The sequence below is a fragment of the Miniopterus natalensis genome, chromosome 2, assembly GCF_054644295.1.
Source record: "Miniopterus natalensis isolate mMinNat1 chromosome 2, mMinNat1.hap1, whole genome shotgun sequence".
Classification (NCBI taxonomy): domain Eukaryota; kingdom Metazoa; phylum Chordata; class Mammalia; order Chiroptera; family Miniopteridae; genus Miniopterus; species Miniopterus natalensis.
The window spans coordinates 17,203,431-17,229,832 of NC_142082.1; the positions used below are offsets into that span (position 1 = coordinate 17,203,431).

Genomic DNA, 26,402 nt, shown 5'->3' on the forward strand with positions numbered 1-26,402 from the left:
CATAGAATTAAACATATGACCCAGCAATTCTATTCCTAGGGATATATATAACCAAGAGAACTAAAAACATGTATTCATTCAAAAACTTGGACACATGTTCATAGCAGTATTATTCATGATAGCTCAAAGTGGAAACCACAAAAAAGTCTGTCAACTAATGAATGACTAAACAAAATATGGCATATAGGTACAACATACCATGAAAAGGAACGGGCTCTGATACATCTTACAATATGGATGAGCTTTACAGATGTTAGGGTAAATGAAATAAGCCAGACACGAAAGATCCCATTTATACAAAATGTCCAAAGTAGACAAATCATAGAGTTGGAGAGGAGATTAGTGGTTGTCAGGGGATGGAGATGAAGGAGAATTGGGAGTGTCAGCTAATGGGTATGGGCTTTCCATTTAGGGTGATGAGTGTTCTGGTATTAGCTGGTGGTGATGGTTACCCAACCTTGTAAATATACTAAAACCCACTAAATTATATACTTTAAAATGGTGAGTCCTATGGTATGTGAATTAAATCTCAATTTAAAAACTAGTTTAAGAAAGTATTGAGGACATCAAAGAGCTTTGCTTTATGTAAGACAGATATTCAGATTTTTTTCTATATTAAAACTGACAAACTTTTAAAATACACATTTGATTCTTTGAAAAATAGCAACAACAAACCCATTACATGTTAAGTGCTTATTTTTATGAAAAATAACTATTTCCCAAGACCTCATGAATGCCCCCCTCCCCAGAGGCCCAGGCAGTGACCTAGGGGAGTCCACAGTCTTAGAGGGGAACTAATGATAATGTCACCTGGGTTGGTCTTTACTCTGCACTGTCCCCTCTTTCAATTTAAATTCAGGGAGGAAGCATTTTATCTGCGTTCATCTTCCTCTCCTTGGCTTTCTCTTCCTCCAGTTTTTGGAAAGCAGTTGGACAACATCCCTTAAAAGAATACATGAATTTAGTGTATTTAGTGTAAATTCTCGTATTTGAGAATTTATCAAATACAGACCACCACACGTAAGGATATGGGCTCAGACCACCAGGATAAACAAGGAGGGTCACTGTGTCGCTGCTCATAGGCCAGAAACCTACACAATGTGAAAGCTCATCAATGGCACATCCACACTGGGGACTCTCCCCCCATGGATTAAAAGAAGTGGAGCTGAACTAGAGGACTGGGAGGGCTTTCCACAGGGTGCTGTTTCGTGGTGAATGTGAGACGCAAGAGACGCTATGAGCCACTGTTTATAAGACAGTGCTTTAAAAAATGAATCCCTGGCCCGGCCGGCGTGGCTCAGCAGTTGAACGTCGCCCTAGGATCCAGGCGATCGAGGTTCGATTCCCGGTCAGGGCATAGGCCCGGGTTTCGGGCTCGATCCCCAGTCGGGGGCGTGCAGGAGGCAGCCGATCAATGACTCTCTCATCATTGATGTTTCTATCTCTCTCCCTCTCCCTTCCTCTCTCTGAAATCAATAAAGATATATATATTTTAAAACAAGAATGCCTATATATGTAAATACACACATATGTGTAGGCCTAAGAGTACTTAAGTAGGGAGAAAATCTGGGAGGCTGTCCCCCGTTCTCAGCGCAGACGACCTGGGGTGCTGATGTGGAGAAAAGTAGGGAGCGGGAGGTGGAGGAGCCAAGCCAAACGAAAAGGGGGAAAAATGACCAACACCTTTTTACAAAGTACATATGCGATTGTATATATGTGCTTATGTCAAATTGTGTGTGAGCGTGGTTATGTATAACGAGATTAAATTGTAAAGTATTTCCTTTACGGAGAAATGGAAGAATGCAATAAATTCCAGAGATTTTGTGGCTAAACATTCAGCCGTGCCTCTCAGTTTCCCAAAGACCATATGATTAACTATTTAGGCTGAAAACCTCTTCACAGGGAAAAGCAAAAGTGAGAGAAAGTAAAAAAGAAGGGTTTGCCCCACTTCATCCTAATAAGCGTAACAACTGATGTGATTACAGCAGGCCAGTGTGCCAACTAGTCTTTCAAGGTTCATGTGGTCTCAGTGTGGTTAATAATAGGATTTTGAAACACACTATAGGATAATTACTGCTTGCAGGAGAGCTACTCTTCTGATTACAGGCCAAATGGAAAATGATAGTACAATATTTACAACCCTGGAATGCCTGTGGAGAGCGAGGCAACCACTATATTATTTTGCATATGAAACAGCAACATTTTTAACATTGATCATGAAGACTGGTTTGGGCTAAAGAGCAGCCTCATTTCTTTTGAAGTTCACATAAGAAGTTCACCAAATGGTCCTTTAACGAGCCCAAATCCTTTGAAACAGTGTAAAGAGAGCTATAAATCAAAGAATCTCACAAATATGCAATATCCATCGAAATAAAAAATGTCATCTCAGTGTTGAAAATTTGACTAAATGAGTTGGCTTCCACTGCATTGCTAATATACCTTTCTCCCTCCTAAAGTTCTAAGTTCACTTAGTTTCCTTTTCATGCCTGTGCCATCAGTTTAATTTACCACAAGTATTTTTTTTTATTAGGGTAGGATCTGATCTAAGTACATCTAACCCAAAGGCTGTTCCTTCCACAAGGGTGTGGATCCTGCTCACGTCTTTCCTTGACCGCATGCCAATGGCATTCCCTTTTTATGCTCTCTACTCGATTCTTCCTATTAGTGCTCCGAAATGCTCACTGTATTCCACCTTGAAACTGTTCTTTCTGCCCTGGGTGGTGTGGTTCCGTTGGCTGGGCATAGTCCCCGGTACTGAAAGGCTGCCAGTTGTTCCAGTCCGGGCAGGACATGTGCCTGGGTTGAGCCCTCAATCCCCTGTAGGGGGCGTGCAGGAGGCAGCCAATGGATGTTTCTCTCTCCCTCTCCTTCCCTCTCTCTCTGTAAATCAATAAAAAAATCTTAATAACAATAATAATAAAGTAAAATGCTCTTTCTGATGTCATGTACCTCCTTAGCAACCACCCCATTTCTCTGCTCAGCAAAGTGTCTTAAAACAACAAACCCACACTTGTCCTCAGTTTCCTACCTGCCCTTCACTTAGTTTTTTTTTTATTATTATGGAAAATTTGCACCTGGTTATCTCTCCTAAGTTTTTAAAACTTTGTAACAATCCCCCCCCCCTTCTCTTTTTAAAAATGCCATTAAAGAACAAGGCCATTTGTGGTGTAAAAGGACTGAAACTGCATTTGGCAGAATGCTTCTTGATGCCATTGAATTTGTTTCTCTCTCTGCCCCATTTCCTGTAAATAGCTAGTTGGATCTGGAGGCGGGATTAAATTCAGGATCCGTCTTGCACGGGGGCGAGGCTGTGTACTTCTGACTATTGCAGGAGGCACGCTGTGTCCCACTTTTATGAACGATAAGAAAGTTATCTGATATAAACTTAGCCATCAATTCTTCCCCTGGTGACTTTGCAGCTATAGGTGATCATTGCTTAATTCTTGTAGTTCATTACGTGTTACGAAATGGCAATTTTGTAATACTGTTATTTTCCTTTGCATGTTTTACCTGGAACTCTGCTTTAAACAGAACTTGCCCTCAACAACCGGTTATTTGATCACTGTGAAGTGCAGTGTGTACAGGAAAAGCAGGGTAAGTGCCTGATCCGCCCCCTTTACTGAGTTTTAGAATAATGAGTTTAGCGCCCTGGCAACCTTCAGTGAATACGTTTGTTGTTGTTGTTGTTAGATCTCAAAGAATTTTATTGTTTTGATGACTTATTTCATTGTCATTCTTTTCACATTCACACTGTCCCATCTCTTGCTAGAGGAAGTCTAAAAAATATATTTTTAAATACACTTTATTGTTTAGAGCCGTTTTAGACACACAGCAAAACTTAGTGGAAGGTGCAGAGGTTTGCCGCATATTCCCTGCCCTCACACATGTGCAGCCCAATGGCAGTCTTTTCATTTTGGATCCTGTGCCATTTTGACATGACTCAGTAGTCTTGGATTTCTTCCTTGCTTTTTAGAATGACAAGACTGAATCAACCATTTTTCCAAAGAGCCTTGGTTCCTTGTAAGGGAAAATGCTATTTAAAGGCTACAGTCCAAACAGTGGGATGCCATTGCTCTGGAGTTTTTATTAATTTTAGGTTTCCAGGCTCAGCAGACACAGCTAGGAAATATGTTCTTTAGAAAGAGAAAATAAATCATGAATTCATATAGATATTTGCAATTTACATGGAAGATGCCAGGCTCCTACTTTTTAAATATGAGACATATATCTTCTTTTTTCACTGAAAATATTATTTCCTAATAACATTAATATTATTAGTTACTTGCTTTGTCCTAAATATACACATAAAGGTGTTAAAATAGCAACGATTTAAGATTTCTTTGCTGTTCTTTTTTGTCTTTAGGACATATCTGGTAATAATTACAGTCAAATTCTATGTTTCAAGTCACTTTGGGGGAAAAATTTTATGGCTATGTAACCAGCTTGATATACAGTTAGATTCACTTATTTTTGTTTCTTTTCAGTCTTTTAGGAAAGGCTTTTTTCTGTCTTCTCATTCACTTTTCAGCACACTCAACTCTGCCTCCACACCACCAATCAGCAAAACTGCTTTTGTCCAGGCCACCAGTAGCCCCCTCACTGCTGAATTCAGTAGACACTTCCATGTCTCCTTTATTCGATCTCACGGGAACATCTGACTCTTGATCTGTCTTTCCCTAAAAACTTCTCTTGCTTGTGTTGAACTCACCCCTCCTCGTTCTCCTTTCACCTCTCTGCCACTCCCCCTTTTCCACATCCTCTGTTTTCTCCTGGTCTTTTATTTTTATTTTTTCATGTCCTTATTGATTTCAGAGAGGAAGGGAGAGGGAGAGAGATAGAAACATCAATGGTGAGAGAGTCATTGATCGGCTGCCTCCTGCTCGCCCCCGACTGGGGATCGAGCCCGCAACCCGGGCATATGCCCTGACCTGGAATCGAACCTCTGTCTCCTGGATCCCACGTTGATGCTCAATTGCTGGGCCACGCTGGCCGGGCTCTCCTGGCCTTGAAAGGTGGTATTTCCTCAGGACTTGTCCTGGGTCCTTTTCTCATTGCCAGGTGCTCTCAGGCTCCCCACGGCCTTCAGTACCATCCATGTGTTCAACCCCCGCCGTGGGCCTCCCACCCACACCCATGGCTGAGCTTCATACAAATTCCTATCTAGTATCTTCTTTTGTATGTCTTATGGGTACATTTCATATTTCTGAACTGAAATTTGAATCTTCAAAAATCTTCCAAAGCATTTCTTTCTATAACTTCATTCTAATCGAATACATTCTTCCTGAATTCCATCTACCAACTCATTTCACCAGAAATACGGCTCATTCTTGCCGCTCCCTCCCTCCTCGCATGCAACCTGTTAACTAGCCCTGCTGATTTTCTGGCCAAAAAATATCTTGGACTCATCAATTTCTCTTTGCTGCCTCTCCCTCTCCCCCCTTCTGTCTGCTGCCCCGTTACCATCTCAGTCCAAGTCCTCTTCATCCAACCAATCCAGTAGCCTTCCCATAGGCCTCTTGCTTCCCTTCCTGTCCACCATCTCTATTAAAAACTTAACTCACATAATGTCCCTTCCCTACTTAAATCCCTTTATCATAAATTAAAAGTCCTTACTGTGGCTACTGGGCTCCACCTGATCTGCCCCCTGGGTCCCTTCAACCCCATCTTGTCCCTCTCTCACTTAGCTCCAGCCACGCTGGAGTTGCTCTCCAACACTCCAAGCTCCATTTTACCTCAAAGCCTCACATATGCTCTTTTATCTGGTCTTGTCATTCTGGCCTCCACTTCAGTGCCTCTTGCTCAGAAAGGCCTATATCCCCCTGTCCCCAAAGTCTAATTTAGGTAGGTGCTACATATATACTTTTTCCTGGTTGGCACACGTATATGTTATATTTGTTTAGTATCTCTAGCCCATTAGACCATAAATATCTTGGGAATGGGGAACATTTTGATTTTTGTTCATTGCCACAGTGGCTATTTGACTCTTAATACAATTATTCGTATCAGATTTTCTCACAATGGCATATTCAGTGGAGTCGGCTGTGCCCGATGATAAAGCAAATCACATTCTGAGCTTGGTACCTGTGACAATGTACTTTCAGGAAAGGACACTGTTGATTAGGACGACTGGGGGTAATATGCGAGCATTCCTATAAACTTTTCATTTAGCCCCCTTATTTGGGAGGAGGGACTAATCCCTATGACTATAGGAACAAAAATAGATTACATTTGAATATCACTTTGAATCTTTTTAAAACTTTCTTTTACTCTTTTTACCCACACTCTGAGGCAGTCACTATAGCTCCATTTTACAGAAGAGAAGAGTGGAGAGTAGAGAGATTAAGGACCAAGGCTGGGGCCTCCCAGCTAATTGGAGGCAGAGCTGAGCTGCAAACCCATGCTTTGAATTCCAACCTAGTTTTGTTTATTCCACTACACAAATTAACCTCAAAAGGAGATGCAGAAGGGAAAGTGCCCACAATTTCCTAAAACACAGCCACAGTTTATCACTGACTGGCCAGTCAGCCTTTTTTCAACACTGAGCTTTTCCCCTTTTTAAAACTAATAACTATGAACATAAATCATTCAAAACTGCTCTTTCTTCATCTGTACTAGTTTCATGCATGTTCCATTTACGCCAGACTTTAAAGAAATTACTTCTGTTGTATTCTATAGGTATGTCTCACTTTAAGAAACACTGACATATATATTTTTTTATAAATCAGAAAGCAAAAAAGTCCTTAGGTCTCATTTAAAGACCCAACATAGAATTCTTTTTTTTTTCTTTTAATATTTTTATTGATTTTTAGAGAGAGAGGAAGGGAAAGATAGAGAGAAACATCAATGTGAGAGTGGAACATCCATTGGCTGCCTCCTGCAGGCCTCCTACTGGGGACTGAGCCCACAACCTGGGAATGTGCCCTGACCCGGAATGAAATGGGCAACCTTTTTGGTGCACAGGATAACACCTAACCAACTGAGCCACACCAGCCAGGTTAATTTAGAATTGTTTTAAATAATGAATCTGCCTGGCACACCTAAGGCTATTACACATTTCAATATTAACCGTTGCCAGATCACATACAGCAGTGATGCCCGTTTCTCAATCTGAATGTGTTTTTTAACCTTACAAACTTGTCATGAATTTGCTGAATTACTGTCTCTGCTATATACTCAACATATAATAAAGGAAGAATTTGCTTCTTTACAGAATAATTAAGTTGAGGACATTGCATTCTAACCACAAAGAAATGCAGATTTCCTTCTGTAGGCATTTTCCTTTCAAAAAGGTTGCTTAAAGTGGTTCTTAAAAGATAATTCTAGCTTGCTAAATTTAGGATGCGGAAAAAGTCCAAAATGAGGATATTCCATGGCTGATTGTATAAGAAATGTTAGTATGTGCAATAAGGGTAGGATGTCCTACACTCTCGATGTACCTCTCTCTCCTGCTCTCTTTCTCTGCCTTGACGCACAACTTTATAATTTAGCAAGGTGGAAAGTTACCGGAGGCAGTGAACAACCTTTTTCTAACACCATCACCACATTTTAAATGTAAAATGATTTCATAGCTGAGTTATTTCTAAAACCACTCTGAAGTCAGAGCTACTTTTCAAAATTTATAGCAAGTTATCAGAAAATGCTTATCTTCAGATTCAAGGCAGATTTCTGGTCATTCTCAGCTCACTTGTAAAACAAGATGTTAGCTATAAATTTTAACATAAGAAGTGTACTGGTATTGGAAGCTTCTTTGAAATGCATTGAAAAATATATTGATTAACCTTGACTGGTATGTCTCAGTTGGTCAGAGTGTCATCCCATAGGCTGAAAGCTGGTGGGTTCGATTCCAGGTAAGGGCACCTACCCAGGTGGTGGGTTTGATCCCTGGTAAGGCACGTATAGGAGGAAACTGATCGGTGTTTCTCTCTCACATTGATGTCTCTCTAAAATCAATAAAAAAATATATCCTTGGGTGAAGATTAAAAAAATGTTGATTATAAATGCATAAATGCATAACCCATGGACACAGACGATAGTATGGGGAAGGTCTGGGGGTGGAGTGGATGCCAGGTAGAGGGAGCAATGGGGTAGAAAAAAGGGGGACATCTGTAATACTTTCAACACTAAAGATAAATTTTTAAAAAATGAATTACCAAAAAAAAAAATATGTTGATTAAAGCTAGATAGATATGAAATACAATAAATATAGGACAATGTTCATTATAGAACGCAGGTGGTTCATGCTACAACTCCTCTGCCTGAAAAGAATAAAGGGGGCAAGTCCCAAAGTTAGTGGGGACCTGCAACTTAGCTCCGAGGTAGCATTCTGAGATGGTGTCAGTAGAGACAACTATGTGGGCCCTGGACAACCTGGGCCCTTGACACCTAAGTGAGCTGCTCACACACTAAACTGTACAGGATGATAGATGCGGAGTCTTTGGGTGTTCAGAAAACAGACAGCTCAGCAGTTAAATAGTGTATACAGAAGGATGGGGAGAAGGGTGCTTGCTCTGTGTGACTCAGACTCGTGAATTATTCTGGGTGGGAAGAAAGCACTACAGGTGGAGAGAAAGTTGGTGGCTAGAGGGTCAAAGGCAATTAAAGGGAAGAAAACAATGTTTCTAGAATGTCTGAGTTTGTAACGGAGATTCACGCTTACACATAGTATTAACCACCACCAGGCTCCTCGCCACTTGGCCTTTATCATCCGGATTTAAAATACTTCAGGGACTTTTTTACAGCTTGTTTTTCTGAAAACATAAAACCTGAGTAAAATAACTCGAGAGAGATTTGGTCAACGCTGAGGAAGGCAGAGGATGACTCTCTGGCTAGGGTAGTCACGCTATTATAGTTTGGAATTGTTTGGATTTTTTCTGACTTAAGTCCAACTTGACGTCCACTATGCCTCCAGGTCAATTTCTCCCACACTAAGGAAACCTGGTTTTTCGTTCTTTTGGGTTAGGATTTATTAGCCTTGCTCACATTGCATTGTGTCGTTAATGCATCAAAGTCACCATATGTCCTATTCCTGTCTTTGAGGACATCCATGTTCTCATTTAGAAACTCAGAGCTGGTTCTTGGGGGAGCTCACAGCGTTGTTGGGATACAATGGTTTATCCTTAGTCACTGGTTTATCTCGAACCACTCATGGCAATCATGGCCCATCCGGAGGGCTCTGCAGTGGTCTGTGTGCTCGCAGTAATATTAGAGAATAGGCTGGGATGGAAAAAAAAGAGGGTAAAGAAATGAAGAGGGAGAGAAAAAGCAATGAGAAAGCAGAGGCGATGTCTTAAGAAAAATGTGCTGTGGGCCCTGTCTGGGTGGCTCAGCTGGTTAGAGCGTCCTCCTGATGAGTCACAGTTACGGGTTCAATCCTGGGCCAGGGCACACACAAAAGTCAACCAATGAGTGCATAAATAAGTGGAACGGCAAACCAGTGTTTATCTCTTCCTCTCTCTCTCTCAAATTAATAAATAAAAGAGATAAAAAGAACGTGCTGTGGCATAGCACTGCTGGAGAGGCGATGAGGCTCTGCGTTCTTAGGACCTATTGAAACGTATTCTTGTGCCTCCTGGTGCTGCCGAGTTTCCCCTTCATCTGCAGAGCATGTGCCCTAGTTTGTTGTTGAGGCTGTCACATAGGGACAGAATCAGAAGCCATGGCAAGGCACAAAGGTGACATTGGTCATGTCCCGTCTGCATGGAATGCCAGGTATCAAAGGAGGAATCAAATGGGCATGATTTAAAAATAGAGAGGACCCAATGCTGTTGATGGTCTGGGGCATGGTAAACAAGTTTCATTTGTTTCCATGAATGGCATTTGCTGTTGAAGCCTGTGCAACTGGTCACCAATTTGTCCTTGTTTCTAATTTGATGGCATCTGTTGCTCTGAATCTGTGCTTATGGTTTTAACAGAAGATTCACCTGTGAACGAGTGTTATGGTCAAGGTCATCCAAGATATCGCGACACTCATATAGAAGAGGGCGGTAGAATGGAGGGCAGAGGCTATGTACAGCTTTGTGGGTAAATCATGGCAAAATTGGGCGGCAAAACAGGCCCTAATGAGAATGGAAAAGGCCCTGGTGAGGGATGGGTGACTTCAAGTTGGAATGGAGAAACTGACGGGACAGATAGAGCAATGGGAGGGCACAATTCAAGGAGCCTGTTGTCCTAATCAAAGTCAGTGATTTTCAAATTCTGAGTTTCTCATCTTCACTTCAGTTACCAACTTTGTAAACAGTTGATCCACAGGAGTTTCTTTATAAGCAGCAATCCACTCTAGAGGTGTGTTTTTTTTAAAAAAAATCCATGGTACTAGAAAATGGCCATCAGAAATATCATTTGACAATTACCTGGGAATGTCTTCCATTGACTGCATCAGCCCCGGAGATAACAGCACCTGCTACTTTATCTTCAAGGGGCACAATCTGCCTCCAAAGCTATTGTGGGTCAGCGAAGCCAACACAATCTAGGTTGTGCCTAGGTGCTGCTGCTTATCTGTGTAATTATGAGTAAGCCTTTATTTGCTTTTGTCAACACTCTTTTCCTAATCTCATGCTCAGAGGGGTAGTATATACGGAAAGGAAAGCAAATGGTCTTTTGTGAAAGAACTTGGTGGCTAAGTGCTCATTATCTGGTACATGATTATCACCTAGCTTCCTTCAGTTTTTTCCCCCCTTTTAAACACGTTTACAGTGCAAATTCTTTCAGTAATGGGAATAGTACTAGTCATGCTGTAGTTGCCTATGAATATTTCAGACAGAGAAGAAAAGCATTGGCTTAGCTCCCAAATGGTGTCCAGGTCTTTTAAAAGCCTGATCTAAAGAAACTTCAGGAGTCTCAGTCTTCTAAGTCCCAGGTTCCTGGCAGCACACAGATGCCCCACAACTTCACACTGAATTGTTTGCACTCTCTGGCATACAACAGGCCAGTGAATCCTGGAGTTCTTTTGTCCATGTCACTTTCTCAAGACTTAGCTCAGGTATCACCTTCCTGCACAAACCCATCATTTCCAAACCAGTTGAGCTAAGGGTCTTCTGTCACAACCAGCTTTCTCACCCAAAAACAGTGTGCTTACACCTTTTCCCAAAGCAAGGATGATCCCATCTTACAGTGCCTGGCACAGTGCCTGGCCCAGGTGGCAGCTGCCCTAGGAAGGCTGACCTGAGTAATAAGACCACACTAATGACTGAATTTGGGACTTGTGATGGGCTACTAACCATTTACATCTGATCAGGAAAAAAATACCCAGTTGTCCCTTCTCTGTGCTCTGTAGTACTATTCTGCCTCACTGTACTGAAGCACTGAGTAATACAAGGCACTTTCACCATCGTTTTGACTCCAGGACAATGCTATTCAAATTTGCAAACAGACATTTTAGTGCCAACATTTTAATGACATGCCAACACTGATGGGGAGATGGGGAGCATGTCGATGTTGAAGCCAACCTGCAGACCACTGGTCTCCCCACCTGCAGCAGGAGCTAGAGGGAGGGCTCTTTTTTAGCTTAGGAAGTACATTTTACTGCCCAACTAAAGCAAGCTGGCAGGACTGAAGGAAGAAGTGGTGCCCCAATGAAGACAAGGCCCTATAGGGTTGGCAGCAGCAGGCAGGGGGTATAGAGGCATTAAGGAAGATAGGAGTTACTTCTTAAAGTGAAGGTGGCAAAAACAGGCACATCCTCAGGCAAAGTTCCCCCACCAAGACAGGTGCCCCAGCTGCACATCAGGTGTGTCCAGCCAGCATGGGCACCAACTGTGCCGAGAGCCTCCGCGGCACAACTGCAGGGGTGAGGGTGTCACCTACCCCCTGGTCTGGCTCCTCTGGGTGCATGGGCATCTCTTGCACGCCTGTGACCCACCATTACAAATGCACAGCACCCAGGGCTTGCTCCCTGGGATGACCACTGACCCTGCCCCCTTCCACCAACCACGGGGAGGCCACAGCACAGTCGTTCCTGCCTCTCAATCCGTCTAGCATTCCATTATTGATTCAGCAAGCCCTTGGGACACTGACAGAGCAAAGTTGAGGACATGGGGTCCAAGATCTGAGTGCACACGGGGCATCAAACGTTAAGTCCCACTTCTAGACGTGGAACAGGAGGGCAGGGTGGGTCAGTGACTGTCGGCTAGCGGGTAAGAAAAGAGTATAAGGGAAAAGACACCAAGCCTCCATGGCGGCAGCCTAGACCTTTTTAGTTGTGCTCAGAGTACAACTGCTTGCATCCCCATTAGAATGCTATTAATTGTCTTAGGCAACAGAAAGCTGTGGTGGCATACATCCACTTCCTTTAAAAATACTCTGCAAGCCCAGCGAGCCCGGCTTAATCGGGTATTAAGGCACACCGACCTGAGTCCCACCCTATTTTGTACAGGGAATGAATGCTCTATCACCAGTTTTTCTTTTTAAGGACTGGGAGGCTCAGTGTGTGTGTTTGGTTTGAATGTGGGGAAGTGAGAAGAGGCAGCTGCAGCACTTTGTTCCCTGTTGGTGGAAAAGAGCCAACAGACACAGGCCACAACCACAGGCAAAAGTTAGAGAAACTTGTTATTAAATTTAATTTTCTTTAAATACATACTTCTCCCACCCTCACCCGTCCTGGGGAGGAACGGAAACCCCCACCCCCTCCACTCCATATATAAATCCTGAGCTGGTGAGGACGAAGTATAAAAATACTATTTACAAGGGGGATGGGTCTGCTGCTACCTTAACCTTCAGACAGCCCCATCCCCAGGCCCCTTTTGTTCCTTTAGAAAAAGCCCCTGGAAATCCATGAGTGTAGAACAAGCCCTTCTTGGGGGGGGGGGGGGGGGGGGGGGGGGGGGCGCACACTCAGACTCCAACGTGGACTGGGGAGCTGAGCTTGACCAAGGAAGAGAGTGAATGGATAGCACCTCAGAGCCTAGCAGGAGGAGGGGATGGCCCTCCATTACCCTGTAGCCAGCAGGCCGGCCAGCCAGCCTTTGTTTCCATAGGTCCCATGTAAACATTGACTTTGCTTTTATATGTCCCTGTTCTTCCTGATTTCCTACAGAACCTCCCTCACTTCCACTGGAGGCACTTGGTTCCTTCCTTCCCTTCTAACCTTCTGATGTACAGAGTGGGGAGGTGAGGGGGACAGAGCCCATCTCACCCCTTCTTCTAGGGCTTCATGGGTCATACGGTCTCTATCTCTACTGTGTGCTCCAAGTTATGGCCAGATAGGGGCGGATATCCTTCCCCAGAGCAGGGACGAGGCAGGTAAATCATCCTGTACCAGAATACATTGGTCGTGATGGGCCATGCTTTCAGCACTGAGTAGCTGGGAAGAAGGCTTCAGGAGGCAGGAAGGTGGGGCAAGTCTGGTCTCACCCTCACAGGGCTGATGGTGAGACCAGCCCTGTACTACCTCCCCTTCAGGTAAGCATGACCATTACCACCCAACAGTCTTGTTCATTGCGGCTATGCTGAGGGACCGGCACCCATGAAGCAAGAGGTCTTCTCCAGGCCTTGATGTAAAGGCAGGACTCACACCAGCTCATCCAATAGGATGCCAATGCTCTGAGTGGCCTCAGAGGGACCAGCGATGGGCTTGTTACACATAGGGCAGACGCAGCGTACTTCCAGCCACTTCACCAGACACCTGTGGACAACAGAAGACCTAAGATACCCCAATCTGCTCTGGGTATCTCATAGAGCCCAGCTGCTTCTCAGACCCAGACCATCCCTCTCCTTGACCCAATCTAGCCCCTCCAGTTTGCCTGCTGCCCAGACAGGATGTGGGACATTGCTAACAAGGGGCAGATGGGAGGAGGTAGGGACTGGAGGTTCTGAGAGATTCTTCCTACTTATTTCTTTTAAAAGTTCCCCCTGGACACAGATCCCCACTGTGGACACTTACTTGCGGTGAAAAGCATGTTGGCACGGGAGCACACCTAGCTCATCCTTCCCCTTGAAGTCTTCCAGACAGACTGCACAGGTCTGCTGTGAACAGAAAGGGGGCAGTGTGAGAGGAGATCGGCCCAGAACCCCACTCTCCCATCCTGGACACACATTATCATCTCAGCCCCATCTAAGAAAACAAAGTTCTGGCACAGTTGCCTTATCATCGATCCAGAGAAACATTAGTCATATTTCATTAATATATGACAGCATGGTAGCCATTAACAACATGTGACTATTTAAATTTAGATTAACCAAAAATAAAATGAAATGTAAATTTAAGTGCCTCAGTGGTACTAGTCACATTTCAAATGCTCAGTGGCCACAATGTGGCTAGCGGCTCCCACACGGGGTAGAGGACATTTCTGTAATCACAGGTTTCTTTGGGCAGTGCTATTCTAGAAGAATGGTTTTTCATGCTTTCCAACCCAGTACATTTGGCAAGGGGACATGTACCAATAACTCCAGGTAAGAATGAGGGTATGGTGTATGTGCTCCATTACATTCTTTAAATCCAGCCTGATGTCCATATATATTAACCCCCTCAATCTCAGCTGAATTACACTTCTAGAGGAGGGCTTAGGAAATATCTGAACTTGCTGAGATGTAGTAAGATATCAAAAACTGAGACAAGATTCGGCCATTTCTAGTAGTCTTGTGTCTAGTGGTATCTGTGACACTCCGTATTCCAGACAACCACAAGCACACTTTGTGCAGCAGTGTCCTGGTTATGGAAGGAAGCCTTGGGCAATGAGTCAGGTGACCTCAAGGCACTGGTGGGGAAGAATAGGAATGGCCTATTCCTAAAGAGTTAGTGTTGAGGGGAACCCCAAGGACTTGTTGGGTGTGGGTAGTGATGAGGGGACAGGAGAAACGATAGGCATGGACACACTAGTCAGATCCATAGTCAGCTAGGACAGAGTGTATATACAAGGGTAGAAGGACCTTCTTTTCTTTAGTGAAAATCCAAGAGATGGGGTCTGAACATGGGAAAGTGAGCTGAAACCTGGCACAGAATAGTGTGACTATCATCCCCTTAAAGATCACGCCTAACAGGCTTCCTGGGGTCATGTGTCACCACTTATCCAAACCCTTTCGGGATCCCTTTGTTTCCTGCCTGCTCTGGTTCCAGATATAACAAATTCCATATACTGATTACATGCTGGGATGAGTGACTTATTTGGCCCAAGGAGATTGGAAGGCAGAGACTAAAAGAGTCTCTGAAAGGCTCCAGGCTATAAGCTGGAGAAGGGGCCGTCTGCTTTACCCACTGGGGCCCTCCCTCATGCTGTCCCAGTGCACTCACCCCATATAATTGCAACTTCTTGGCATCACCTTTAAGCACCACCTGGGGAGAAAGGAGGTGGCATGGTGTCAAAAGAAACCAACCTTGGAGGCCAGGTGGCATCAACCAATGAAGGAAGTCCCCAGCTCTGCCCAGGATCAGTCCCTCTCCCTCCCTCCCTCCCATAAAGGGGAGGGCTCTGGGCACTGCCCAGGCCTGCCAGAGAGGGCCAGGGGGGAGGCTGAGGCGGACTCCAGGCCAGGACTGCTTACGCTGCTTCCCCTCTGTCCCTAGCAGGGCAAGAAGCAGGGGAGGAAGTCTCGGGGAAAGACGTGGTGCTTTACCTCCTTATATCCATATCGTTCACTCTGTGCCTGGTTCCGCAGTTTGCTGAGGGGAAAACAAGGGGAGGGAGAGAGAAGTGGTAACTATGCCTGGGCACAAACAGAGCCATTCAAAGTAGGAGAGGCAGGCTGGCTGCCTGGTATCCTTCTGGGGGTGAGGAGGGTGCTTCCCACAGGGTTGGTTCATCCTATAGAGATCATGGGGTGTGGTTTGGACCTATGCACGTCACCCAGAGTGAATTAAGGACTCAGGCTCAACAACCTCAAAATTAACAGCAGGTCCCACAGATTGGGGGGTTCTCTGGCAGAGCACCCCAATTAAATCACTCACTCTCCCTGCCATTTCCCAGGAGGTAAAGTCCCACAGGCTCCCACACCGTATAGATCAACAATTACTGAGTGTACAGAAGTTAGATATTCTTAAAAGGGCTATTTCCATTAAGCGAGGGTGGCAGGATAAATACGTCTCTGTTGACCCTGGGGGATTTTCCACTCGGGAACACAGTATTCTGGAACCAGAGCACACTCTTCCCTCCCCGTGCCAGGAAAATACAGGCGAGCCCTTCTTTGTTTTCTCCTTTTTGTTTCAAGCTGGTGGCCTGCATGCTGCCTAACTCTCAATGGCCAAAACCTGGCGCATTGTCACTAAAGGCAACAGCTTCATTGTTACTGAGGACTTGCTGTGCACCCGCCCACACACTAACATATTCACATACATGCTCATTGATTCCAAACAGCTTTAGGAGATGCTTTCCTTTTTACAGATAAAGGGAAATGAAATCCAGAGAAGTAAGGTGCCCAAACTTCAGAGATAGCTGGCAACAGTGTCCGGATTTGAAGGAAAATCTATCTGATTACAGAGCCCGAGCTCTTTAACACAAAATGCGGCCTGTTTCACCAATTCGGTGAACACTCCAGTCAGGGAGCCTGGCCAGGCCATACATGCCTGGAGCCTCTCAGGAGCTCCAGTCCAAGTGGCTCCTGCCATGGGGTTGAGGCCTGGGCAGTGCATCACTACCCTTTCTCTTTCCTCTTTGGAGGGTTTTTGGTCAGCACAGGGTTGGGCTAAAGGCCTATGCAGGGCTCTCAAGGTCCCTCCTTCACTTAGCACTTTCATTTATTTACTCGCATCTCTGTCACCTCTTCCCAGTGAGAGGGGCAGGGAGGATGCATCCAAAGCTTATGCCAGCCGTTAGCTGACTGACACTGGGGTAAGCTGAGGAAGGGAGAAATGTTCAGTGGGTGTGCTGAGGGAGACACTGTCACTCTTACCAGGTATGTGCAGCACAAATAAGGAAGTGGTGAGGAGTCTGCTTCTTAACCAGACAATGAAGGGATGCCGCACATCCTGTGAGCCTCAACTGCACCACGGCCATTATTATGTGGTGTGTGCACTGCTGTATTGTAGGATGCCTGAGGTGCCTTCCTTTCCCACTCTCAGCCCTTTTGGCTGCTGGCTCTTTCTAATGGTCTTATCCAAGGAAACTCCAGAAGCCTGACTCTCAGAGCCCAGGATGCTCAGAACATTGAGGAGTTTTAGAGCTGCACCTTCACCCTGCATGTAGATTTATGGATCAGCAAGGGACAGACTGTGATTAAATGGAGGCAGAAAAGTTGCAAGGGAAACAAAGCAAAAAACAAAGACACTGGGCAATCCCAGCAGGGGATATAGTGCCAACAACTTTGGACAGGTGGCCTTTTCAGCTGTTGGGTGAGCAAAGGAGCTAAAAATACCCTGATTTCAATGACACCATTTCCAGCCACTGCCAGTGGGCTCTCCCTCTGCTTCTTTTCCCTTTTGGAACAAACAATGCAGCCAGGTCCTGAAAATAATTGTTCCTTTCCTGCCCACGTGTACTTCACTGGCCCGGCCATCCTGTGCCGGGCAGGGATCAGCCCTTTGGAGGGTGGGGGAGAATCAGCGAGGGGGAGCTGCGAGTGGAGGCTGGTCTTGGCCGCTGAGCTCACCAGGTCACGAGCAGGGGTCATGGGCCTATTTTGGCTGAGGAGGAAACTAAGAAGCAGGGAGAGGAAGTGGCTTCTGTGCTCGTGTGTCTTTCTATATATAGACACCCACAGGCTGCCACACACCAGCGAGCTTCTGGAACCATGAGACTACAGGGTCGGCAGGCTCTGGGCAGGCTGCGGAACAGAGTGGGGAGTGAAGGGGCAGATGACTGCGGAAGGGATAGATGGTGCCGAGCAGCCCCTCCGTGGGGAAAGCTTTTGGTATCACGTGGTTCTGCTGCTCTGCTTTCAGTCCAGCCAAACAAAAATTAATCAGCCAAACAAAAATTAGTCAGCCATACCCAGCTCCCAGCCTCTCCTTCTGCAGGAACCCAACCTCTAGCTGCAAGAGGGTGGCCACAGACGCCATGACTACCCCTCCACTCTGCATTCAAAATCAGAGAAGGAATAAGATTCAGAGAAGGCAAACATATGGAACCTGAAAGACTCTAGTTCATTGTCACCAGACTAGCCACCTCTATATATTCTGCCATATATGACCTTGGACACATCCTTAACTGTCTGAGCATGAACTTCCTCATTTATAAAGTGGGCTCAAACCTAAACTGGAGGGATATTCTGAGAACTAAGTGAGCTAAATATTCTACCAAATGCTAACCATGATGCCTGGCACATAGGTGGCACTTGGTAAAAACAGCTAAAAATCTAAGGTCATACCTATTAGTGGAAGAATTAGGAAATGAACTCTGGTCACCCACTTACTGGCCCAGAGTGATTTCCTAGGATTTCTTCACTTGACCACCTTTGCAGCTTGGTGCATGCAAGTGCCTGTGTATGAGAGAGAGACACAGAGAGAGACAGAGACACAGAGAGAGACAGAGACACACAGAGAGAGAGAGAGAGAGACAGAGAGAGAGAGAGAGAGGAGGGACCAAGTGGCTTTACAGACTCCTCCCAGCACCATACACAAATCTTTGGTATTTGGAATGTCTCCATCTTCAGTCTCTGGGGAACTGCATAAATTGCTTATATGAGGAGATGGGGATGGTTGATGGTCAGGAAGATAAGAAAGTTTGAGGAACAAAACTTAGGTTTGCGGAAAGGTGGGGGAGTGGGGAGATACCAGAAATCTATCCTCACCTCCACTTAATAGTGAGATGCAAATTTTATACTCAATTGTACAAGAGGAAAAAATAAAAGCATTTACAGAATATCGAGGCTTAAGTGGAAAATTCTAGACCTAGGGACTTTTTAGAAGTTCTGAGAAAGAACTGAGAGCACAGGGGAGCAGGGCTTGCGGGTGCTTCTCAGAGGGAGGTCGGAGGTCTTCTAGCCTTAAGAACAGGAACAACAAGCACCTTCTCTAGACTCCTTCCAGGAAAAGGACTCAAACCCACCAGAACACCTCAGTAAGAAACCAGAACACCTGTTTCCTCCTTCTTAATTTAATCTTCTTAGATGATTTCATCAAACACTAGCCTAGACTCCAGCTGATGTCTACGCAGGCACTTGGTCATATGGAGGGGTGGGTGTAGTTATCACAATGGCTCTAAGGACCAATAGCATGTTCTGCTTGTCAGAGGTGCTCAACACTCCCCAGTATACAATGAAGAATTGTTAAGACCCCAAGTGTGCTCTTTAATTTTCAGAAACTACTTTAATTTCCAGTCTAAATTCTAGTTGTGCCCCACATTTTTGGTAGAAAACAGCCACCAGTTCCCATGTCTTATCCACAGGAGAAGAAACAGTTCCTGGAGAAGTTCCAGTCCTTCCCTGAATCCCTACGCAATAAGTGAGGTTTTCAGTTTTTTCACTCAAAAATAAGAGCTTCCAAGGCAGAATAAACAAACAGCTCTCCAGACATCAGCTTGCTAATATTAGCATCTGGTGGGCTGACAACAAGATTTCCCAGGAGGGCAGAGGTACGTGCCACTGGTGTTAACTCATGCCTACTTATCCCCAGCTACCCAGGGGGTATGAGTGGGGAATAGAGAGATAGTCAAAGGACCATCGATGACATCACTTGGTCAGACAGTAATTCTAGGCAACCTTAGCATAACTAGCCAAGAGGCAGGATGCAGCCCAACCCATGGTGACCTTATACACTCTGGGATAGCTTGATAGGCTGATTTAAATAGAAACATCAGGCCTCTGGGGCCCAGTAAAGGCCTGGCTAAGACCTGTCTTTAAAGCAGAGGCACCAGCTGGAGGCTAGTAACTGCTGTGGGAGCCTCCCTGGTGTCACCCTACCTCTGGCCTCCTCCCCCGACTCCCATCCCAGGTCAGCCAGGAGCCACCCACCTGATGAAATAACAGCAGAAGATGAGGCTGAGCATGAAGACAAAGATGCCTGTACCAAAGATGACCATGTAAATGTTGAGAGGAAGGTCTTGGAAGCTGATGGGTGGCATTGAGCAGGACTTGTTAGTACTAACCAGTCCCAGGCCGCAGAAACACCCTGCAGAGAAAGGGGAAGGAAAAATAATATTACAGTTGGAAGTGTGCCTCTGGGGCAGATGGTACTCTGTGTCAGCAAGGATGGAGAGAGAACTGGCAGGCTCTGGGCTCCTAAACCTCTGATTCAGGGGCATAAGTTTATATCCTAATATTACTAGCTATGTGATCATGGGGAAATTAGCCAATCTATGAAATGAACTACTACTACACACAGTTCTTAAAACAGCATCCCCATGTAGGAGGGTCAAGGCTTTGGGCAATGAGCAGAAATGGAAATACTTCCATCAGTTAGAGCCCATATGGTGCAGTAGCAAAATGAAGAAAACCTTGGGTGAGAAAACATACATTTGGGTTCCAACTCTGTCTCTCCCTAGCTATGTGACCTTTATGAAGGTACTCCTCTAAGCTTCACTCTGTTATGTGAAAACAATGAAAATATAAAGAGGACCATTAAGAAATATGCTTTATAAGCTGCAAAGTGAAATTGCGAAGGTCATTTGTCATTATGAAGCCACCTGTTCCAGGAGACAAGCTGCAATACGACCAGAATAGAAATTATTCATCCCAAGCCTGGGCCAGCTTTTCAGAAAGTGGGGGTAGGGGAGTTGCAGCTTACTTTTACTGGCCACTATCCTCCTTTCTACTCAAAGCCTCCCTATGCATTCTCTTAGTAGCAATGATGTTCCCTGGAGCTTGTTTGAAATGCAGAATATCAGCCCACGCCGGAAGAAATGAATCAGAATGTACACATTAACAAGGTCCTCAGCAGATTCCTACGCATTTGGTGTGGGAAACACTGGCTAACCAATAGACACAGCCCCTTCTCATATGACTTTAGGGGTAAATCCTGGTTGGTCTACCAATCCTGGCTGGTCACTTTCCCCTTGCCTGGGTTTGGTGTTGACGCAGGTGTGTGACAGGGTTCTGGCCAATGAAACAAGAAGAATGTCTGCTGGAAAAGGAAAGCCTTTTCTTTGTCTTTATCATGTCTGCTCAAAACACCTGCAACAGTGGCAGCCAAGTTACAGCTGGAGGAAGAGCAGTTCAATATGAAGCGTGTGCCCGAAAAACCAGGGAAAGAAAGATTATCAGTTGAGTTGCTAGATTAGCCAATCCTGGAGCCACACTCTATCTTGGGACTACTGGTTCTGACAGTTAGTAAATTTTCTATAATGTTTAACCATAAGGAAAAGAAGAAGAAAAAAAAAAGACAGGATATAAGCTGGTTAAGTGTTTATTCATGCTTGCAGGCAAACATACCACAGTGATCCAAAAGATAAGCATAAACTTCTTGTGTTCAGAAAGCGGTGAGACAAGAAAACTAGAATCTACCGTATACCTGCTACATCCCAAGCACATTCTCACCCTTCTAGTTTAATCTGAAGACTCAATCACTGAACTGTCTGTAGTCCAACAGTTAACAAGGCCTGGCTCCAAAGGCCTCTGTACTCAAGTCCTCAACATGGGTTTTAAGAACTTTCCTGACATCTTGGTTAGGAGCCAGAACCCATTAATATATACTTCAGAATTCTACATTATAATTAGCAGTGCTACCACAATTCAGCAGGAGTCTGGCTTGAAAGACGAAGTCATCTTTGACATCGTACTTCTCATACCTCTTCATCCCCTAGATCGATCTAGTGACCATATAACGAGCCTCCCTTCCAAACCTCTTTCATATTTTGTGCCCAATTCTATTGCCAAGTCCCTATTCCAAACAGATTTTAGGCCTAGTTCTATTCCAAGTCCCTATTCCAGACGCCTAATGGATGTCTAGTCCCTCCTCTAATTTAGCCCACATGTCTGTCATAGCCTCCTACTCGGTTTCTATCATGTATTTCCCAAACTCATGACTGGTTTCAAGTCCTCCTAACACGTGTGCACTGGGTCCCCTCTCAACTTCCCTTCCAACGTCCTCCAACACTGCCCCATGTGGGCCAGTCTCCTCACTATTTCTTGCCCAACTTCGGATTCGCCGCCTCCAGACCTTTGTTCATTCAGCTTTCCCTGCCTGAAACTCCCTTCCTTCGGAAAGTCCACCAAGCCTGGTCTTTGTGATAGTCCAGTGGCCCTTCTCATCCCAGAATTCTATGTGCTCACAGCTCGATCACATGTTCTGGCTCTTGAGTACTTTAAACTGTCTTACGTTGCCCGCTTGTTCCTGGCACCAACTTAACTCAAACATACATCAAGCATTGATTATATGACAAGTACCATGATAGATGCTGAAGAGAAAATCAAGGAAAAATGATTAGATGATTTTATCTTCTAGGGAAGAAGGCAGACACAACCGTTTTCACCACACAAAATGAAGCCCCACAGCAGAGGTGCAACTATAATCCTAAACTCAGATAAGAGACTCCTAACAACCGGAATGCCCCAAGGTCTGAGGACAGCGATTTGGATATTCTCCAGTGCCTAGCCTAGTGTTTGGCTGGTTCTCAAAACCTGGGTACCTTTAGCAGAAGCTCACACTCAAAAGTAAGCAGACTGATGTTTGGGGAAATTGCCTAGCAACTGTCCTTAGCTAATGGATGACCAGTCAATGAACAAGTATTGTTAAAGGCCTGATTTATGCATTGATCTTCTAGGGAAGAAGGCAGACACAACAGTTTTCAACATACAAAATGAAGCCCCACAGCAGAGGTGCAACTATAATCCTAAAATCAGATAAGAGACTCCTAACAACCGGAATGCCCCGGTTGTGGGGAAACAAAAGGAAGTAATTCTTGTCCTGAAAGATTTTTTGATTAAGCTGAAAACAAATAATTAGCCACTAAACTTTGTTATACCCAACAGGAAGCCCTTGCTTCAAGGCTCCAGCAAGGTTTAGAAAGGTTTAGAAAGTTCACACCACCCACCACCCCTCCACTCATATATTTGCTCTGTGGGCCAAAGGAAATCAAATTTTCTTGAAGACATCATGGTGGACTCAGTCTATTCTGGAAACGAGCCTTAGGACTTCCCTTCCAGGAAACTGTGTCCTCAGTATCAATGAAGCTTCCTTCCCAACAGGAGCAACTCCTCCCCAGCACTATTTGATGGTAAGAGGGTCTAACCTCCAATCTCCTTTGGCTCTCCCTGCATTTTTTATGGGTTGGATCCTGGGATCTTTAGGCTCTCAAAGAACCTCATTCAGTTTCCTATTCTGGGAACCTGCAGAGAGGGGTTACAGTAGCTATTGCAGAGGGTATGTGTGTGCACTTTGGCCTCAGCAGTCCTCTCACCAGTTTATCTTAACCATCTAACCCAGGACTGAGTCACTGAGCTTAGGACTCCTATGTGAGAGAGGTTGTTGGTGAGAAGAGCTTCATAGCCAAGAGACAGCAGATTTGCTTGTATAACAATTAAAAAGAAATGGAAGCTATATGATGGTGAAGTTTTTTCTCTAAAAGTTGGAAGGACAGAATACCAACCCCAGGGAAGAGGGGCTCCAGATATTTTTCAAAGGATGGGGAGAGAGACTGCTTCCTCACTGGAGTCAAAGAACAGGATCTCTCAGTCATTTAAGTGAACTGATAAAGCAGCATGTCCCCTGCTGGCCTAAGAACCTCTATGAAAGGGGGCTGTCCAGAGGAAAGGCCAGTGTGACGGAAAGGCCAGTGTGACTGACAACCCACGGGGTTCTTCTCCTGAAGTCTGTTCCGTTGTCTCCGCCAACCTACGAAAGCCCTGACATCAGAATGTTTCATCTCCATGAGTGGGCTGGGAGCAGGAATAATGTCAAGAGAAGGGCTGGCCAAGAAAGACCAGTGAAATCTGGGAAATGCTCCTCCTTCCCAGCCCAGGGAATCTTTCCCAGATGCTGGGATGCACTGTCCTTCCTCACCCCCCTCCCCAAGTGCCCGCCTATCACACAGCTTGGTTCATTTTCAGGAAATCAGATACTACTAGAAAGAGGAAGAGGGGGATGGGGGACACTTACACACGCTGCCCAAACCTTGCCTTAAAACAAAAGCCTCTTGAAATAATTAATCTCAGGTCTGAATCTGCTCTCAGAATGAATTGTTCCTTGCTAACCAGCTTGCCACATTCGGAGATAAGACCGGCTGTCCCCCACCCCCAACCCTACAGGCTTTGGGACGGCGCGGTCAGGAACCCAGGACCCCCGCAGCGTATTCGTGTCCGAGCTTTGGAACTGGCTGCTCAAACGGCCCTCGGTTCAGGCAGCTTGGGCGAGGAATCAGACCCAAGCCCAACCTGTTATCACTGAAAAAGCCTCAGATGAGAGACATTTAACCTCAGATGAGATAAATTTCGCGTCACCCAGCCCCGGAGGAGGGTGGCGGCTGGAGAGCGGGGTGGGAGGGGTGAGCGGGTCCGGAGGCGCGGCTGCACCTCGGAGGATCGGGAGCGGAGCGCGCGGCTCCCCAGGGCAGCCTGCACCCGAGGGCAGCGGGGCTCCGAGGTCCCCGCAAAGCTCCCTCAGGTCCGTAGAGCCATGCTCCTGAATCCCGCGTCCTCACGGGCACAACGCCCCAGAGCACCCAGGGCGAAGCCAACAAAGACGGAGGAAGCCGGCCCCGGCCGGCCCGGCCGCACGCAGCACGCTGAAAACCGCCCGCAAAGTTTCAGCCGGGAACTTGAGCTCCCTCTAGGAGACCCAGCCCGAGCGCGGATTTCATTCTCCGCGGACAACCAAAACAAAGAGAGGAGCGGAGCGCACAAAGGCCGGGAAGGGGCCGGAGCGCGGCGCCGCCACACAAAGGCCGCGAGCCCCGCGGCTCCCACGCCCCCGCGACCGCCGCAGGGTCCGAGGCGCTTCCGGGCCCTCGAGCTCAACCTGGGGATTTTTGCGGTTTGTTTGCTTTTCTTATTCCGCGCGGTGCACACAGAGTTGGGTCCAGGACGCCTCCTCGCCCGCCCCGTTTCAAGAGAAACTTGGCTGGGGGGGGGGTGGGGAACGAGCCTCGGACCGCTGAGCCTCGCGCCCCCGCCCTCGGCTCCCGCGAGCACGGCGCCCTCCCGCCCCGGACTCACCGTTACACCACTGGAATGGGTGCATCAATGAACTCGCGGCTGGCTTCCCACGGCGAAAGAACGCGGGCGGCGGGGCGGGGCGGGCGCGGGGTCGCGGGGTCCCGAGCAGCGCGCGGCGGCCGCCTTCCTCCGAGAAGTCCAACTCCGTCCCGAGCGAGGGGCTTCGGCGAGGCCGGTTGGAGAGCAACAAAGAGGAAAGAGGGAAACTTAGCCCAAAGTCCCCCGAATCGAAGCACCGCCGAGCAAATGCAGGAAGAGCCCCGGGGGTGAGGGGAGGTGTGGGGGAGCCGGAGAGCAGGGTGGGGGTACCGGGCGGCAGAGGCTGTCGGCCCGCAGAAGAGGGAAAAGCCTGAGCGAGTCGAGACGGCTCGGGTCGCACCACGCGTACGGCGAGAGCAGCCAGGCTCCGAAACTGACACAGGTTGCGCACACCCCCTCCCTTATATACCCCCAGGAAGCTCCGCCCCCAGCGCGTCACCCGCCCTCCGGCCAATGGGAGTCTTCCCCTTGGCCCCGGGGCCTACGGCAGGCCCGCCCCGCGCCCCGGCCGAGCGTCCCCGGGGGCGGGGCGCCGACCCCTGCCTCCCAGTCCCGGGAAAACTGAAGCCGGAGGTCGGCGCGGAGCCGGCGGAGCCGGCGGAGCCGGCGGAACCGGCCGCCCCGCCGGCACCGGGAGACGCCGAGCGGTTCGTGCGCGTCGTTCTCCGCCCCGGGCCCGCTCCGCTGTCGAGAGCTCTTGGGAAACCAGCCCTAGGAGTGGCCCCGCTCCTCCGCGGGCGAAGGCTCGGTCCCGCGCCGCTGCGCGCTCCTTTGTTCAGCGTCGGGGCGGGAGCTGGACGAGACGGTCGGGACGGCGAGCGCCGAGGGGGAGGTTCGGAATCGCCTCGTTTGGGGCCAGCCCCGCCCTCTCTTTACTGAGTTGAGGCTCGACTCTTAAACGGAGCGTTGTCCACGTGCGAACCGTCCAAACACGTGGAGAACTTCTATGAGTTTATTTGAGCCAGAACTGAGGACGGTTGCCAGGAAGCAAGACCTAAAATGCTGCAGAGGATAAGTTCCGCGGCTTCTTGGGTGCGTTTGACATTTGGGAGGGGCCCTGGGAAGACCAGGAGGGCGGGGAAGCGAGGCAGGGGTGGGATTACGGGAGCCGCGGGGTGTGCGCCCTCGGGGTGCGGTGGTATCTCCGCAGGAGCGGCCTGAAAGGAGCATTTCAAAGGTTTGTAAACGTCAATGCACAGAAGCCACGGACAGGGCTTGCCTAAAGCAAAGATAAGCCTTTGACTGGAAGCTGTATGCCTGGGGCATGACTCCCCACCCCGGCCTGCTCAGTTGGGAGCTTCTGGTGTATCCCAGCACCCCTGTGTTCGTCCACAGTGTAGACCTGTCAGGGCTCCAGGTCCTGGGCACGGCCGCAAACCCGGGAACCCACGTTGGCAATGCATTTAGCCTAA

The 26,402-nt window shown here is 47.0% G+C and overlaps 1 protein-coding gene across 4 annotated transcripts; it reads right to left on the reverse strand.

Annotated features, from left to right (window-relative positions):
* Positions 1 to 12,530: 12,530 nt before the first annotated feature.
* On the reverse strand, positions 12,531 to 25,352 carry RNF122 (ring finger protein 122). 4 transcript variants are annotated; one of them, XM_087814162.1, is made up of 7 exons: positions 24,952 to 25,352; positions 19,816 to 19,972; positions 15,547 to 15,592; positions 15,224 to 15,265; positions 14,421 to 14,507; positions 13,877 to 13,959; positions 12,531 to 13,618 (listed from the first exon to the last, which is right to left on the reverse strand). In XM_087814162.1, exons 1-7 carry the CDS (start codon positions 24,974 to 24,976, stop codon positions 13,504 to 13,506), a joined length of 555 nt encoding a protein of 184 aa, XP_087670288.1. In that variant the 5' UTR covers positions 24,977 to 25,352; the 3' UTR covers positions 12,531 to 13,503. The 4 variants fall into 4 exon arrangements, with proteins under 4 accessions (XP_087670288.1, XP_087670287.1, XP_016066253.1 ...); XM_087814161.1 differs by lacking the exon at positions 14,421 to 14,507; XM_016210767.2 differs by lacking the exons at positions 14,421 to 14,507; positions 24,952 to 25,352 and having other exon boundaries at positions 13,877 to 13,956; positions 19,816 to 21,798.
* Positions 25,353 to 26,402: the final 1,050 nt, after the last annotated feature.